Here is a 19167-nt window from a genome sequence, read left to right as displayed (position 1 = left end):
AGTGCGCCAGTAAATGCTATTTAGTCTCTGATATTGTTGCTTATGTCTTGTTTTCTGAAGAATTCAGATGAGCTTTTCTTGAATTGGGTTACTTCTTTGATTGGTTGGAGATCTGGTGGTAATGAGTTCCAGTCAACGATGGTGCGTGGTACAAATGAGTTCTTAAAGCAGTTTGTTCTTGAGTGATATGGAATGTATGCATTGGTGTTAGATCGTCTTGTGAAGCGACTGGCCGGGCGCAGGTAGTCCGACACTGGTAGGGCCAGGTGGCCCCTATGGCTTTGTGTAGAAACGTTGACCCTTGTGATCTTTCTCCTAGTACTTAACATGTCCCAATCCAGCGATCTTATCAGGCCTGAAGCACTAGTGGTTTGTTGGTAATCATTGCACACCATGCGGGCTGCTCTTCTCTGTATTTTACCGATCTCATGTATATGTTCATTTGTATATGGATCCCACACACTGGCACAATATTCCACTGTCGGTCTGACAAGTGCGGTGTAGGCTGTTGCTTTTGTTTCCTTATTACATGAACTCAGGTTTCTTCTAATGAAACCAAGTGTTTTGTTTGCAGAAGCGGTAACCTTTGATATGTGTGTGTCCCATTTGAGGTCTTGTGATATCTCCACACCAAGGTATGAGTGAGAGGTTGTTTCAACAAGACTGGAATTTCCCAAGTTATAATTTGTCATGATGGGTGACCTAGAGCCGGTGATTCTAAGGAGAAAGCATTTTTGGGCATTGAACCTTAAGAGCCAATTGCTTTCCCATTCTGATAAACTATCAAGATCCTCTTGGAGGATTTTAGCATCATTAAGGTTTCTCAAAATTGGCAGAAACCATCCCCGATAATTATTCCTAGTATTAATGAATCCTTAATAATGAATAATTAATTATTGAATCCTTCTTGCAGCTCATGACCACCACTGGCCTTGAACAGATGGTCGATTTTCCTACCAGAGGTGACAACACCCTTGATATCATCTTGACTAACAGGCCCTCACTCACCACATACATGTGCGGGTCTTCCTGGCCTGAGCGACCACGACATCGTCTATATGGATGCTAATGTTAGAGCAAACAGAAGGAAACCAGTCCAGCGGAAAATTCTCCTGTGGAAGAAAGCTGATCTTGTGGATATTCGTCTGAGAGCAAGCACAGTGTCAGATAACTTCACGGCTGAATACAACACCTCAACACCTGCGGAGAAACTGGCTAGCGTACTCCAGGAAGAATTGGACAAGATCATAGTAGACTGCGTACCATCCAAGCTTAGTAGCACCAGAGTGAATCAACCATGGTTCAATGCTGAAACCAAGCGAGCTCTGAGGCGCAAGGGTCGCGCCTTCACAAAAGCCAGGCGTACCAACAAAGAACGCGACTGGACTCGTTACAACGCCTTAAAGGCATTACCCAAAGGACCTGTAGGAGAGTCTACAACAAATATGTCCATGACATCATCAGTAGTGAGCCAGGCAACAGGAACAAGAAGCTGGGAGCCTTAGTGAAATCTAAGAGATGCGACAGCTCTGGCATTGCCCCCTTGAAGGATGGCGGATACTTGCATCCCGACCCCAAGACCAAGGCGAACATCCTCAACAGACAGTTCACATCTGTGTTCTCCAGAGATAACGGCGCTCCAATCCCAGACCTGGGAGACAGCCAGCATCCCTCTATGGATGACATCGATGTAAGTCTCAACGGAGTTATCAAGCTTCTAAGAAATTTGAAGCCTCACTCTGCATCCGGACCTGATGGAATTCCAAACATGCTACTGAAGGAAGCAGCTGAAGAGATCGCACCAGCAGTTACTTTGCTATTCCAGGCGTCGATCAACCAAGGTAGTGTTCCATCCAGTTGGAAGAAGGCGCATATTGTCCCCCTCTATAAGAAGGGAAGTCGTTCAGATGCTGCTAACTATCGCCCAATCTCCTTAACGTCTGTGCTGTGCAAATTATGTGAGCACGTAATTCACTGTGCCATAATCCGCCACTTTTCTGCTAACAACATCTTATCTGATGCTCAACATGGGTTTCGTCAGCGAAGATCATGCGAGACACAGCTGATTGTCACTCTAGAGGATTTAGCCAAGGGGCTGGACAACAAGGCACAAATTGACCTAGTACTGCTCGATTATGAGAAGGCATTTGATAAAGTGTCGCATCGCCACCTTCTGAGAGAAGATCGACCATTATGGTGTTAGAGGCCGGACCCTGAAGTGGATCACCAACTTCCTTCAGAATCGCACTCAATCAGTTCGTGTCGATGGCCAGAGTAGTACTGAATCCACCGTCTCATCAGGTGTGCCTCAGGGCAGCGTTCTTGGGCCCCTCCTCTTCTTGGCTTACATTAATGACCTACCTGACTGTGTCTCCTCATCAACCACCAGACTCTTTGCTGATGACAGTGTTGTTTATCGCTGCATATCTACTACAGATGACTCTGCTAGTCTACAGCAAGATCTAGATGCCCTGCAGGAATGGGAGCGTAAGTGGCTCATGAGTTTCAATGCCTCCAAGTGTCAGGTTCTACAGATCACCAATAAGCATAAACCAATCCCAGCCAATTACACCATCCATGGCCAGAATCTTGAAGTTGTCAACTCTGCCAAGTATCTTGGAGTCAGTCTAGATTCTCGGTTGAGCTTCAATACCCATGTTAACACAATCACAAAAAAGCTAACAGCACTAGAGCCTTCTTTTCAAGAAACCTGAGTCACAGCAGACACAAGGTTAAAGAAGCTGTGTACACTTCCTTCATCCGCCCAACAGTCGAATATGCTGCCACCTCATGGGACCCCCACACACAGAGGAATACAAGCAAATTGGAGCAAGTCCAACGTAGCTCAGCTCGGTATGTCATGGGTGATTACAGCAAGTACAGTAGTGTCACCACCATGCTGAAACATATTAGCTGGACTTCACTTCAGGAACTCCGCCGCAATAGTAGACTTCACATGATGTAAAAAATCCGGTTCAACCTGGTCGACATCCCCTGGAACCTCTACATGTCTCAGCTTACATCAACCACTAGAGGCCACAGCTCTAGGTTCTTTATTCCACGCACCCACTCTACAACGTATGCCAGCTCGTTCTTCCCTCGCACCATCCGGGAATGGAACCGTCTACCAGTAGACCCTGCTGCATGCCCATCCCTCAACTGTTTCAAGACTGCCCTGAGGGATGTCCGTCTGAAGTAGGCGCCACCAGACTTTTTACTTGCACATGTTTGTATTCGCACCTGTTTTTCAATTTTCTTGTCGTCTTACGCGACGCATGCCCACAACATGTTGTGCGTTTATTCTCGACCAAATGAGAGCTGCACAGTATTGGAAGGAAGGAAGGAAGGAAATTATTTCAGCGTTTTGAGTATATAATGACAAATTTAAAATTTGAAGGCAATCGTACATTAAGCCTTTAACTGACGTTTCCCTCTCATACCTACATTAATTTATGTTTAATTTGTTTATGATAAAGACTGAAGACGTCTGACATTTCGACCTGACCTAAGTAATTCCACCAAAGTTGGCGATAGTACGACTTTTGCTAGTTGAAGCTGCCGACCCGAGAAAAAAAAGATAGAGAAGCGACACTCTGTACAAACTGCCTATACCATGCTATACAGCAGTTGAAGACATGCAATTGCATAAGCGTCGTCGCCGCCAAGTCTTACTACGATCGTGTAATGAGAAGATACCATAGAGTCCTACATATAGAGATCTGAGGAAGAGCGGTCGAATTGACCTAGTGACCTATAATTTATCTGAGAATCACATTTTTAGAGTATAAGTCCGCCCACCGCTGTCAATCATTCTAATGAACAAATAAACAAGCTCTGGCAATGACGTAATCCTAATTATAAATGAGAGAATCACATTGTACATGTACTGTCTGCTGTACTAGATGTCTTCCAACAAGTGCCGGAGTGTCGGGGTCCTGTGCCGACTCAACCATATCCAGATCCAGATCCAGACGTCTTGGTAGGTATGCCCACATTGCCTATCATAGAGGGCTCCTTCAACATCCAACTTATGACCACAGAAATGGCTTAACTGTGTAATCCCCATAGGGAAGTACAAAAATTTGAAATTTGGACACCAGAAAGTTTACGTAGAAAGTCAAAAACTGTCAATTGGTATACCTGGATACAAAAGTTATCATACAGTGAAAGTAAGATTTTTTCAAATAAAATCGCTTTTGTGTAAAATGGATCGCCGTGCTGAAAAATGCTGCATTACTTGCTTTTTTGTACAGTAATTCATTATAAAGGTACATTGTTAGTACAGTCGATGATAGTCACAGAATTTGGAAAAAGACATTTGCCCATAACTTTGCTAATTTTTGTCCTACATACATGGTTGACCCCTCATTTTTTAAGTTAAATAATCACCTTTCCAAATAAAACAATTTCCATGTGAAATATCCTACTTGAAAATTTGATGATCATACCTAGTCTTGGCTTGCGGGAGCTGGCAGGACTAGTGTCAGGTTGCATGGGTCAGGTGTAGGTTTCGACTGAGCAATTCATATTCTTGCCCAGACTGGGTATACAGGGGGGCAAGCAATTTTGGCATGCCACTTGAAAATAGGGGCAACCAATGGTGTGTAATCAGGTAAACTTACAAGTTTGAGGGCGCTGTTCGTGAGGAGAGGTTGCTCTTCGAGATCGCGGTGATTGTGGAATATTCCATCTAAAAATTCCACATTTTAGTTCAGGCATCGTTAATTATTTTCCTATACCACCGAAAATATATATCCTTGTGATTGTTTTTGGATGGTTTTTGCGAGTTTTTCTGATTTTATTCCATCTTAAATCCAACTTTTTGTGTGTACATACATGTGTCTCATCTGGAACTTCAAGATGGCGACCGGTGTATTTACAATGATGTGCTAGCTACCCATGGGAGCAGTTCGGCTGGTTGTGAGTAAAACAAGTAGCGCTGGTGTGGCGCCTGGCCCCTTGGTGGTTTATTTCATCGATGTTTCAATCACCAGGAAACATGAAGCTAACCATTACTACAGCTACGCTTTACTTGCTGCTTAAACTTGTATTTTGAAAACTAAATTCAATGTTTATGATGCCTTATCTGCTGAAAGTCAAGGTGTGAATCATCCCAATAGGTCACACCCATTAAACGCCTACAATGCATTTCATACATGTTCATTATCAATGTTTGATATCCCTCTAGGTTCTCACCTGGAGCATTACAACCAATATGCACTTCCAAGGTCAACCTGGCACTCTATTTCGTTCAATGAAAGTGCGGTGTCAATGGTGTTGGCCAAACAAGTTACATTGCGTGCAGCACATCTTACACGCAATTTCAGTGTTGTTAAGCACTCTCCACAGTACATAAATACCAATAATAAACTTGTACTTTCGTATTTACATATCTTGCTTATGATAAATGCTCATGATGTTGAAGTGAACCCAGGTCCATATAAACCTAAGTTCCCTTGCCAGGTTTGCTCGTTAGCGGTAAAGTGGGGTCAAAAAGGTATTAGGTGTGACAGCTGTATGTGCTGGTACCATACTGCATGTATGGGGATGTCGACCCACACTTATGAAAACCTGGACAACTCTAAGGTTATATGGATTTGTGAAGCTTGTGGGGTGCCAAACTACTCCGAGTGTCATCTATTCAGCACCTCGAGTTCTGGTATTGAGACTTCAAATAGTTTCAGTAGTTTAGCGTCTGAATGATGATGGTACTCTGTTGATTGGCTCGCCAAAAGCGACTTCCTCACCTGTTAAAAATGTTAAATCTCCACGTGCTGGTAATACCAAAAAAAGCGAAAAGGTAGGTTCGCTAAGAGTCCTTGTTGTTAACTGCCAAAGTATAAAGGTTAAGCGTGGCGTTGTAACGCCTGTATTGATCTGCTACAAACCCCACGTAATAATTGGCTCTGAGTCATGGCTCAATGAAACCATTAGCAACAATGAAGTTTTTCCACCAAACTTCACAGCCGTCAGGAAAGATAGAGACTCAAACGATGAGAGAGGTGGAGTATTTGTGGCTCTTAGGAATGATTTAATCGGAACCCACCAGATTGAATTGGACACTGAGTGCGAAATTGTCTGGGTTCGCATCCAGCTCATCGGATGCAAAGATATGCTCATAGGAGCATTTTATAGAGTTCCCCAAACCAATGACCCAAATTATCTTGAGGCTCTAAGATCTTCTTTAGCCGAATTAGCACCAAAAATGGGGCGACAATTTGCCTAGGGGGTGACTTTAATCTGGGCGATATCGATTGGCCATCAAATTCTGTCATTTCAGGAGGTAGAGAGGTCGCTATATCTAAACAACTCCTTGAGATAGCAGACCAGTTTAATCTCACTCAGGTTGTTACTGAGCCCACCAGAGAAGACAGACTGCTTGATCTGTTTTTAACCTCCAATCCCACGCTGATTGAAAGGGTTATCTCAACCCCTGGCATTAGTGATCATGATGCCATTCCTATGATCGACATGTTTACCTCTCCAAAACTGATTAAAACCAAACCAAGGAAAGTTTATAAGTATCATAAAGCAAACAATAATGGGCTTAAAGAAGATCTTATTAAGCTTAGCACAAACATCACTGCTAATGAATCATCCACAGTGGAAGATGATTGGAATGAGTTCAAAAATGGTATCTCCCAAGCTATGGATGATCACATACCCTTTAAATTTTCATCTAAAAAGAACCTCCCTCCTTGGATTTCACAAGACATTAGAAGGAAACTCAGGAGAAAACAGAGGATCTTTAACAGGGCTAAAAAAACAGGCAGTGTAGTTGACAGACAAAAATTTAGAGCAATTAGAAAAGAAATCCAAAAAGAAACTAAGATCGCATACTGGAGATGGGTGCGCAGCTCTTGTATTGAGTCACAAAAACAATTCTGGAGTTTCAGTCAAGAAACTGCGTAAAGACACTACGGGTATTCAAGCCCTTAGAAAGAACGGTGAGTTGATATCCGATAGTGGTGGTAAGGCAGAGATTTTAAATAGTCAATTTGAATCAGTGTTTACGAATGAAGAGCCAATGGTGGATTTACCAAGCCAGCGTAAGTACCGCCAATGACAGATTTTGAAATACACCAAGATGGCGTTCAAAAGCTGCTCAGTGACCTAGATGAAAACAAGGCACCGGGCCGGATGGTGTTGCTGCAAAAATTTTGAAAACATTTGCTCAAGAACTCACACGGTAGCTTACCCATATCTTTAAAAATCACTGTCTACTGGCTCACTGCCCGCTGATTGGCTAACCGCCAACATATCACCCATATTCAAAAAGGGCGATAGAGCCACTGCCTCTAACTACCGCCCTGTGTCACTAACTCCTATATGTTGCAAGATACTGGAACATATCCTGCACAGCAACATCATACAACACTTTAATAAGCATCATATTCTTACCAGTAAGCAACACGGCTTTCGCCAGCACCACTCTTGTGAAAGCCAATTACTTCTCACAGTCGACGACCTTGCTAAAGCCCTTGATGACCAAATCCCTGTTGACATGGTCATCATGGACTTTAGCAAGGCGTTCACTACTATACCCACAGGAGGTTGTTACACAAACTTGAAAATTATGGCGTTGTTGGAAGGACTCATACATGGGTATCAAATTTCCTTACAAGGCGAAAACAGAGAGTTGTCGTGGATGGCGACCATTCGCAGTGGGTGCCAGTTAGATCGGGTGTTCCCCAAGGCACCGTCCTCGGACCGTTATTGTTCTTAGCGTATATAAACGACCTCCCGAATAACATCTCGTCGGAGGTCCGTTTATTTCATGACGACTGTGTAATGTACCGCCCCATCCACGACAACTCTGATGTTGAAACCCTCCAGCAAGATCTGGATAAACTGGATGTCTGGCAAAAGACCTGGCAGATGCAGTTTAACGTGCAGAAATGTTATACTTTAAAAATAACTCATTCTAGACAAAAACCAGACCATCAATACAAACTTGGTCAAAACATACTTCAAGAAACTGAGACTCATACTTATCTGGGTGTACACCTTACAAAAGACCTAAAATGGGATGTTCATGTTAACCAAGCTGTAGCCAAAGCAAAGAGAGTGCTTGGAGTTGTGTGTAGAAACTTACACCCTGTACAACTACTCTAAAAGCCACAGCATATAAAGCTTTGTACGCCCACACCTTGAGTATAGCTGTTGCGTTTGGGACCCCGCTAATAAAGAACTCATACAGAAGGTGGAAGCTGTCCAGCATAAAGCAGCAAGATTAAGCTTGCAGAGATTACGGCAGAACAAGCAGCGTCACAGAGATGATGAAATCATTACAATGGGATTCTCTCCAAATGCGTCGGCAGGCAACAAGGTTGACTATGCTTCACAAAGTCAACTCTGGCCAGGTTGCCATACCGGCGCAAACGTTTCTCACACCAGTCGTCCGTCCCACTCGTCATAACAACAGCCTAGCATATCTCAGACCAAGAGCAAAGAAAAACTGCTACAGAGACTCGTACTTCCCAAGAACAATTCAAGAGTGGAATGTACTGCCTGAACATATAGTTAACATACCAATCACCTCAACATTCAAGACCGAAGTTACAGATCACCTAAGAAGAAAGCAACTACAACAAGCATAAGCAACCTACGCGCCCTCACATCCCTTCGCGCTTGACTTCATGTATGGAAGCGTTGCGAAGTATTCTTCAAAGTCAAAGTCAAAAAGTTATTTACACATACTTTTTTTATAGGTGCTGAATTCGGCACCCACGGCTACGGCCGCTTTTTAATTTTATCAGTATTTCAATTTGTCTCTTTATTACATCCCAAGGATAAACAAACAAACCTTACCTAGCTTTGAGGAGTATCACTTCTACTATAAACTATTATATTGTAAACTCTTTCTTCTTGAAAGGTTGATTCATTGCAAGATTTTCAGTCTGCCATGGAACAGAGCAGAAGACAAAATGGTGATTTTTGTGACGGCAATTTATTAACCTCATAACTAACGACTCCTGTCCAATCATCACATGTCCAGAAAGTACAAAATGGGAAGATTGGTATTATGAGGAGGCTATATAGCTAGGCTATATTTAAGTATAAATTATTAAAACAAATATTCATCAACTTAAAGTTCATTTTGTCAAATAAATCAACTAGTAATAGTTTATTATTATAAATAAGTGAAATAAGTGTGCAATTTGAAGTTTTATGGGATTTGAGAATAAAATGCTGCATTTTAAATCTACTACTTTTGATATCTAGGTGTCTGATGTCATGGTAACTATTTTGAGAAATATCAATACGCAGTATTTTTTATGGCAATATCATTGGTTCAAACTCCAAGAAAATTAAAAACATTTATTAAAATTATTTTTTTGTTGAAACAAAAATTTAAAGAATCCTGTGTAAGCATTCTACAAACATTTTTCAAAGGGTTATTTTTTTCAGTGGATTACTTCGAGCGTCGTGATTGATGCAGTTCGGTTGTTTACCATACGTCAATAATCTTGTTAACGAGCATGCATGAGCATTTCCAATCGATTTGACACAGTCAATACTGCAAGTATGTGCAGATTTGCTTAACTTCCCATTGATCGTTACTTGCAAATGTGTAATGTTAAACTAGCTTCGTAACATGACCAAGAAGTCGGATGTATTTTCCTGCATTTCTACACGTGAGGAGAAGGATTGAAGAGGTAAGAAATTTTTCGGCTTCACAATTTTCAAATTGTGAATGTGATGTTTGCATGTTTATTGTAATTTGTAAAGCTTACTACTATAGGCTTTGCTCGAGAAACACTAGCCACGAATGCTCGAGGCATTCGTGGCTAGTGTTTCTCGAGCAATATAGGCTATATCATGGAGTACGTCCATGGCTATATAAAATACTAATTTTTATCACATGAGCAGAAATAATATAGGCATGATAGGTATTAGTCCTGCCAGCAAGACTTCAGTCTTTATCATAAATATAACTTTATCATAAATATGATCAGTCTTTATCATAAATATAGGTATACTACTTACTAGGTGAATTCAAATTTGACATCAAATTGCATCGTTTTATATATCAAATTAAAGCCCTTGAGTAAACTAAGCCAAAACTGAAAACCTTTTTTTCATAGCACTTTCCGTAGCAAAGTTACATCTTGTCAAAGATTGACTTTCATCAAAAAGATTCAGCTAGCAAAATTCCCCAAAATGGCATTTCGGGGTGTTTCTAGATCTTAGTCTCATGGCGATAGCAGCTTTTTTAATGGAACTGCTATCAAAATCCTCTAAAATTCCATGTATGACTTGATTATCACCATAAAAAATCATATATTTGGGTCAAGTGAAGTATAGAAAACATATTTATGTAGGTTTCCTTCACCCACCTATTCTCGAAAAAATTCAAATTTCTATGTAAATATGCATTGTGTTGGGGCCCGGTCTCGGCGAATTCAGCTGACTAGTAAATGTGTTAACTAAGGTTTGCCTAGGTTACCTAATAAATATATGACTGGTGTCGACACCAGTCATTACCAATCCAAAGTTCAAGGGGTCACCACAAGAAAACAAGCTTCCACTGCATTTGTCAAAATACCTGCGCTTTAAGACTGTTACAAATATTCGCTATTCCCAAGAACATCTGCTGAATGGAATAGATTATCACCCGATGTTCGGGAGGCACCATCTTTAGGAACTTTCAAGACAAAACTTCAGGCAGTCAATATTATTATGGGGACGTCATCAAGGGGGCACATTTCAAAAACTAATCGTCATCTGCTCAGTCGCGCCTGCATTATACATCCCACGATTGAGGAGATTATGCAGTAACCACCAGAAGCAGAAGAAGCAGAATTCTAATTTTCTAATAAATTCTTCAGTCTTTATCATAAATCCAAAAGTAAAAATTAAAATTTAATGCAAGCATCATTCAGAGGTTTATACACAGTTGATCTTGATGTCTTGATGTTGATACTGTCTAACACTCCTTGCGGAGTCACACGGATAGGTTGATATGTGCATGCATGGCAGCGGTTCATGTATTTAGTCTCTATTTGCTTTCTTGTTTTCTTGTAGGTGTTTTGTTGCATTGGTTTTAAATTGAGTGGGGTCTTGAATGTCTACCAAATGATTTGGTAGCTCGTTCCACTCTCTAACAGTTCTGGGTAGGAAGGCGTATTTGTAGACGTCTTTGTTGGCGTAGAGTTGTTGATATGCTGAATGGTTGTGGAGCCGTGATTGACGCAGAGGAGGCTGAAGCAGATTTCCGACGGGTACTACGGTAGTGATAGGTGACCGGATGCAGCTTTATGGAGAACTGTGAGACGATGGCTGGTTCTTCTGGTTTCAAGTGAAGTGAGATCAAGGTCATCTGTCATTTTTGTGACACATCCTTTAGAGCGAAAGTGGTAATCACTCTGAATGAACCTCACTGCTCTCTTTTGAATCATTTCAATTTGATTTTTGGCTTTCTTAGTGTGTGGATCCCAACATGATGGAGCATATTCTACCAGTGGTCTGACAATGGTCTTATATGCCAGCTCTTTGGTGCTTTTAGGACAAGAGTGTAAGTTCCTTTTAATGAATCCAAGCGACCTGTTTGCTGATGCTGTGATGTTATTTATATGCTTGGACCATGTTAGGTTGTTGGTAAATTCCACACCTAAGTATGAATGACTAGTTGTTTCCTTTAGCACTGAATCACCTAGCTTGTAGCTAAATATTTTGGGTGAACGTGCGTGTGTGAGTCTCATAAGGAAACATTTGCTTGGGTTAAAATGCATTTGCCATTTTGATTCCCAGCTCATGAGTGTGTTCAAATCATTGTGGAGTTCTGATGCATCAAAATCATTTTTGACTTCTCTATATAAAACGCAATCATCTGCGAATAAACGCACTGTGGATGATATGTTATTGGGAAGGTCGTTAATGTAAGCAAGGAATAATAGCGGCCCAAGTACCGTGCCCTGGGGCACACCAGAGATAACTTTATTCCAGCTTGAGTGCTCACCATTAACCACTACCCGCTGGTCACGGCACTTGAGAAAGCTAGAAATCCAAGCATGAGTTTTGTTTTTGATACCATAGTTGTCAAGTTTAAGTAATAATCTGTTATGTGGGACAGTGTCAAATGCCTTGCTAAAATCCATGATGATCATGTCAACTTGTGACCGATCATCAAGGCTTTTAGCAAGGTCATTTACTGTCAAAATAAGTTGCGATTCACATGAATGATGCCTAAAACCATGTTGTTTATCTGAAAGGACTGAAAATCTGTCAAAATGAGCCATAATATTGGAGTGAATGATATGCTCCAGTGTCTTACAACAAATAGAAGTGAGGGACACAGGGCGATAATTAGCAGCATCAGCTCTATCTCCCTTTTTGAAAATGGGAGAAAATTTAAGGTTTGAAAATAAAGAAATACTAAATGTGCTGTGTGGGACCCACATACAACAACAGATGTCCAAAGATTGGAAATGATACAGCACAGGGCTGCTCGGTTTGTCACCAAAAATTACAGTAGAGCCAAGGGTTCCATGACAGAAATTCTCAAAAAATTAAAATGGGCAACACTGGAACAACGTAGAAAGCAATCTCGTTTAACCACCATGTTTAAGATACAAAATGAAACCATTGCCATACCCATACCGGATTGTATTACTCGCCAATCAATGAAAATCACAAGGCAATACCATCCTGCCAAATTCAGAGTTGTCAAAACCAACAGTAACATTTATAAATACAGCTTTTATCCTCGTACAATACAGGACTGGAACGACCTCCTTCAAATATCCTCAACATATAACCAGCACTGAAAGTTTCAAGACAGCTATTTCCGACCACATTATGAAGTAACCCATTTTCTTTCTTTTTTGTATGTGTTTTGTTCATCCAAATCCATCATTCCTATCTCAATTAGATATTGCTTTTTGCAACGTTATTGAGTATTTTGTAGATGTAGATGTAAATGTTCACAAATTGAAGGGAAATCCTGTCTTGGAGGGAAATTTGAGTAAATATATTCACAGGAAATTTAAATCTTTTGCAACTCTACCGCTAATGTTGATTACATCATTTAAGAAATTAATACTTAATGGGTTCTTCCCAGGGGTTTCTTGTGACTCTTACCATAAATGTGACATCTGTCACAATTTGGATTGCGACAGATGCAACATTAATTTCCCGCCAGCATCAGCAGCTGCTTAAATTTGCCTCCTTCCACCTCAAAAATATCAAAAAGGAGAACAAAGCTCTGAACAAAGCTTAAACTTGAGCAGAAAATCAAGGCAGAGAAGCGAAAGTCGCTGAGGAGGACTGAAAATGTGATGTCCGGATGTTGGACTATTATATATCAGCCCGAGGGGTCACTCCCATTGTGGCCTGTTCACCATCCGCGATAATAAAAATGCGTAAAAAGGATAGTTTTTCGTGGATAGGCACAATACTTGTGTATCGTGTTTAGGGTGTCGAAAACATGAAAAATTTGGGGGAAAAGGTAGCAAAATTGCAATGTGGTAATACAATTTTTAGGATACCGGTATGAAATTTGATGCAAGAAATAAAATCCCTGTTTTGGGTGTGAAAACAGGCGCGTGTTACCTGTTTCGGGTATTGTTTTAGCCAAGGGTTATTAAATCCTTGTTTAGGGTGCTTTATTATCGCGGATGGTGTAAAGGCCACAATGGGAATGACACCTCCCCCTCCCCCAGATCTCAGCCTTTTAAAAATACCTTTGAATTGTGCTATATTTTCTTTGAACTATATATTTGTTCTGAGAAGGTTGCTCTAGTGATTGATCACCCATTGGGAGAAACAATGGATCCTTCAGCTGAGGTTCTTGTGGAGTGTTGGCTTCACTAACTTTTTTACAAAAGCCTATCTCGCTTGTTTCTTGGTTGCGTAGTTTGTTGGATTGCTGTTTTGAACTATCCTGGGTGATGATTTTTTTGTATGCTTGATAATGGTTTCTAAGGCAATTGAATATGATGCAGATGGAATTTAAAATTAGAATTATGTGAATCATAATTAATTAGAATTATGCGAATCGTAATAATATAAGCCCCACATTACGCGAATCGTAATAATATAAGTGTGGGCCAAAAATTGAAATGTGATGCTTAATGAAAAATCTAAAACAAATGCCTTGAACAATAATTATATGCTGAGGGGCTTTTCGTCTATGCCCTTTTAAGCAAAATGTCCAGTTTTTTTCATTTTACCCCAATAACTAACTGATGCACAGTCATTTAACCTCATAAATCATAAATTTGATTTTTATGTAATTTTAATTCTATTGTCTAGCTTTCCTTTCATTCTGGAGAATGAAGTGAGCAACATCTTTGTCATGATTGTTTTTGTTACACAATTTTTAACTAGTTTTTCTTTTTCTTTTTCAGAGAGAGCCTGAAGTTAACTTCTACAATGGCTACTCTAAATTCTGCACATTCATACTCAGCGGCACATAACAGAATGCGTGACATGGAAATGCGGCGCACAGCTCCACCAGTTGGTTCTCGCATACCAGTCGCTCAAGCTGGCCAAAGAAAGACTTACAACCGGCATCAGAGTGCTCCAACAGCAGCAGTAACAGATCAGCCAACACGTTTGCAAATGATGCAGCAAGACTACCAACAGAAACTTATGAAAGAAAAGGAGCAGAAAATGATCAATATGTATGAACAAAATCAGCAAAATGCTCTGAGAAAAGTGTCTGGGAAAAGCCAACGTGGTAGTGGTGTGGTCAGGGACTTTTTCAGAGAGCGTAGAGCAATGGAGCAAAGTGGTGGTCAAAATTTGCCTTCCATGGATGCCCATTTTAAGAAAAAGAAGGAACAGCATAGCAAGCAGTTAGAGATGGAAGAAGCTAAAAATAAGCAGATGATGGAATATCAGCAAAAACTTGCCTTACAGCAGCAAGCTCAGTTTCATCAGCAGCAACAACAGCAACAGCAGCAATACCAACAGCAACAGCAATATCAGCAATCACAGCAGCAGCAGCAACAGCAATATCAGAAACAACAGCTTGCTCAGCAACAGCAATATCAGAAACAACAGCATGCTCAGCAACAGCAAAATCAAAAGCAACAGCAGCAGCAACGTCTGAGACAGCAACAGCAGCAGCAATATATGCTGCAACAGCAACGTCTCAAGGAGCAGCAGCAACAACCACCGCTGAAAAAACCAACCAAAACAAAACCTCTAGCTCCGATTAAACGGGATTCGTCATCAAGTATACGTCATCAAGGACCACCAAGTCCAGATGGCATGTATGAAACTACTGACAGATTTTCAGTTGCCGATGACACAGATGGTGAAACAGGAAGCGAACCCAGTCCTCATCTAATGGGAAAGAACCGTAAACCTGTAAGAGCCCCTGCAAGACAGCCATTGAAACCGATTGGATCGAAGACAAAGGTAGAATTGCAAAGAGGTGATCACATGGATCAAAGAGAGCAAAGACCAACTCAAAGAAATAAGATGGAAGCAATACCTACTCAAAAGAAAGTTTTAGTTGCACAACGAAAGCCATCTGGTTATCAGAAAGAGGAGAAGCTTTCCGATTTCCAGAAATGGCAAATGGAACAAGATCAACAGCGGAAAGAGAGACTAGAGAAGCACAGAGAGAAACAAGCGCCAAAACCTATGGACACTGACTTTGAATATGATCGCGAAAGGCAGGAACAAAAAGCAGTTCATCAAAGAAGAGAAAAGGAATATGATGATATTAAAAGGAAAGAGGCTGAATTAGAGGCTCTTATATCAAAGCATCAAGCAGAATTACAGCGAATTAAATGCAAAGATGATGACCAGGGTCAATCACAGAATGAGTCCAGTCAGCAGACATCAAGAAGCAGTAAATCAACCAAACAGAATCGTGTAGGTTATGCTTCCCCTCATTTACAAAGATCATCAGCCATGTCCCATTCTTCCGCTACTGAAATCCATCAACCAACTGCTAAAGTTGAAGAAAATCCACCTGAAATGTTCTCTAAGAAACCATTGAAAGGTCCTCAGAGAAAACCATCAGAAAGACAACCTGTTGTGAAACAGCAGCCCCAGTCTCAAAAGAGAAAACCTGTGCCAGCTCCTAGGACTGGTAGTCCTCCTGTATACAATACAGATGTTTCATTGTATGCACAAGCTGTTGATAATAGTGAACCTATTGCTGATGCCAATCTCAAAGGTTGTTCCATTTGTGGTCGTATGTTTGCTGAGGACAGAATTGCTAAACACACTAATGTTTGCAAGAAACAGGAAGCAGCTGCCAAAAAGAGAAAAACTTATGATATGTCCAAGAAGCGCACAGCGGGTACTGAGATGGCAGAATATGTAAGACGAGGGGAGCACCTGAAGGATAAATCACCTGTAAGTATCAAGCCAAATCCATCAAACGTACCATACATGGTGTAACAATAAAATTTGTACAATTGCATTTTGACTTCTCAGGAGAAAACTTAAAAAGTTACGGCAAAAATGTTATATGCAATAGAATCAGTAATACATATGTATCTTGGCTAAAAGAAGACGTTTAGTTGGTTTCTTTACTAGCTTGGGTTCAAAAGTTATGTCCGATTAATTAAATCGTCCAGAAAACGTGTTGGGCCACTTTTGCCATGTTAGCGTATATCAAGTTGGAACCGCGTAGATTGTGCTTATCGTACATTAAACATCAAAGAACTGACATAAAAGAATTATATATATAAGTGGTGTATTTTCATATAATTAACATGAACTTAATAATAATATGGTATTTCTTTCAAATCTATAAATGAAGTCATGAAATTTCTTTCAAATTATCTTATAAATAAAGTAATATCTCATATCCCTATTTCTGAGATATCATTGGCAAAACTGAGAACAGTTTTTGCACCCATAATTAAGTTCAGTTCAGCTGGGCTTCTAGCTGTTCTGGGGTGACCACTATTGCCAGCATTTCTGTCAACAAATTTTACATATTTCTCATAGTTATATGTAATTATATGCCTTGTTGGAAGAGGTGAGTTTGGAAAATGAGCTATAAACAATCTGATGGTTTCTGCTTGACTCCATGCGCACCGAATGTCACAACTATAAAATATGCTCTTCCAACGTGAATTGGGATTGAAGGTGTTGAGCTGCAGCCACAATTTCTAGTAAATGAGGTTGTTATGTCAGTGCTTAGTTGTGACTTTCAAAAACTCAAGGAGATATTCTATTAATTAATCATTTCTACCACTTCGAATACCTCATTGTTTAAATCGACCTTTCATAAGAGCACCGTCCAACTGGTCCATGGTTCAACTCTATTCAGTCACTTTTCTAACACTTAGACAAAAGTGGCCCAAGCGGTTTTAAGACTAGGTTACATAATTGGCCATATCTTCACTTGTCTACGATTTTATTGGAATAAAGCTTATCTGGTGGCTAAAGAAATTATCTTGATAGACATATAAATATCAAACCAAAAAATAGACAGCATACTTGTGTCATTCTATTTTCAAAATTGTACAAATTTTATTGTTACACCCTGTATATAATTGACACCCCTTCCCTAATGGGGCAAATCCATTTAAAGTCCACACTCCTCCTGTGGAAAATGTTGGGAATATCTTCCACAAAGGTAGTAAAAATTTCAAATGGAATTAGCACAGTTACCAACTCTATTTTAAACTTACCCGCCCTCTGTAAAAGATTAATGTCAAATCTTTCTCGGAGGGCGAATGAAATTCAAGTGGAGCTACCTATGTGTTTATTCCATTCCCAAATTTTCCACAACAGGAAGTCCCAAAACCTACCTGTAACCCAAGCCTAATCCATTCAAATGACAACCTACGATTCTTTCCGTGTTAAATTTTAACCAGGTTTTTATGTTCAGTGGTACAGCATGATTAATTTGATTTTATGACATTACCCCTTGTGTGCCCCTTGGCGTCTGTACATTTTACATGTATTACCATCATTCACTATGTTCTGCATAACTATGCCCACATTATTTTTCATTCTGTATTTGTTTCAATAATTAATAGGCTAAGAAGTCCAACTGGAGAAAGAAGCATGAAGAATTCATACGCACTGTGAAGAATGCACGTATAACCCAAGATTATGTCAACAAGGGTGGCAACCTCGCGGATCTTCCACCTCCTCCACCGTCAGAAAACCCTGACTACAAACAATGTCCATGGTGTAGCCGTAGGTTTAATCCAGGCACAGCAGAGAGGCATATTTCCAAGATGTAAAGGCATTAAGAGTAGGCCAGCTCCACCACCTAAGAAAAGATAACCAATTATGGTGTGGTATTTGGTACAATGGATGAGAGTAACATTATATGTGCTGAGGTTGCCATTTATGATTGCTTGTAATACTAGGCTACTCTTCAATAAACCAGATGAGGCCAAATGAGTTTCAAACAGATATATAGCCTTTAAGGGCAGAGTAATGGGAGAGAACACGGACCTTTTCGACCATCATTATTTTTGAATTGTATGTCCAAAGTATATAAAACTATACATTTTTGGAAAGGAAATGAGTCAAGGAATCCCATGGTGATGTCAGATTTGTTCACAAATCTCGAGTTTTTGAAAAATTACAAAATGCACTTTTTACCCCAATTTTTTTGTGACAACTTAAAAAAAAATCCGTTCGAGTAAAAAAAAATGAGTTAGTTTTACATGGAGAAGAGACATGAACTTACGGAAGGTTTTTTTATTTTTTTGAAATTAGTCTTATTTTTCGAAATATTGCAAAAAACATGTGAAAAAAGCAATTTTGTCACTCTATTAAGCTAAAAATTGCACATAATGGTGTATATTTTTGTTCAAAACAAATATTTTGAAAAAATGAGAAAACCTTCCCTAGACTTTGATGTGCTCTAAACGATAGTGCAAAAGTTTTACCATTTGCTTGCATATTTTTCGAGTTATCTTGTCACAAAAATCGCACAATATTGTTAAAAATGAACTCTGAGAAATCGACGTTTTAGTAAAAAAATGTCAAAATTATGCACAAAACGTCCTTATATTTTAAAACGGCAAGACTTTCACGCTTGTAAAAGCTGTATCTGGTGCATGGTCTAAATATGCATCTTTTTGCACCAATGACTCTATAATGTCTGTTTTTAGTGCGCCTAAATCCAAAATAATTAAAAAATCTAAATGGCTTCTTCACTGCAAATTTTTGTTTTGTTTACATCACATTTGCTGGCGTTAACAACATACCGAATGCGCCTTGACTGCG

General features: G+C 40.0%; 3 protein-coding genes across 3 annotated transcripts in view; 1 reads left to right on the top strand and 2 right to left on the bottom strand.

Annotated features, from left to right (window-relative positions):
• Positions 1-8933, bottom strand: part of LOC140152781 (DNA mismatch repair protein Mlh3-like) — a 28342-nt gene extending 19409 nt beyond the window's left edge. Inside the window, 1 exon segment of the mRNA XM_072175273.1 lies at positions 8812-8933. The gene's annotated coding sequence lies outside the window, so the exon portion shown is untranslated.
• On the bottom strand, positions 21-692 carry LOC140152051 (uncharacterized). Its single transcript, XM_072174351.1, has one exon. It carries the CDS (start codon positions 690-692, stop codon positions 21-23), a length of 672 nt encoding a protein of 223 aa, XP_072030452.1.
• A 540-nt stretch (positions 8934-9473) lies between the features above and the next one.
• Positions 9474-18511, top strand: LOC140152780 (uncharacterized). The gene is given in 4 exon segments (XM_072175272.1): positions 9474-9659; positions 14352-16320; positions 17961-18158; positions 18160-18511. Coding segments are annotated over 3 exon segments (2196 nt in total). The 5' UTR covers positions 9474-9659; positions 14352-14376; the 3' UTR covers positions 18214-18511.
• Positions 18512-19167: the final 656 nt, after the last annotated feature.

This window comes from Amphiura filiformis, chromosome 5, assembly GCF_039555335.1.
Source record: "Amphiura filiformis chromosome 5, Afil_fr2py, whole genome shotgun sequence".
Lineage (NCBI taxonomy): Eukaryota > Metazoa > Echinodermata > Ophiuroidea > Amphilepidida > Amphiuridae > Amphiura > Amphiura filiformis.
Note: the sequence above shows the minus strand (reverse complement) of the source record. Positions and strands in the feature narration are given on the sequence as shown.

Excerpts from the sequence above, each read along its gene's own strand:
- LOC140152051 (XM_072174351.1), bottom strand. The coding sequence starts at position 692 with ATGACAAATTATAACTTGGGAAATTCCAGTCTTGTTGAAACAACCTCT.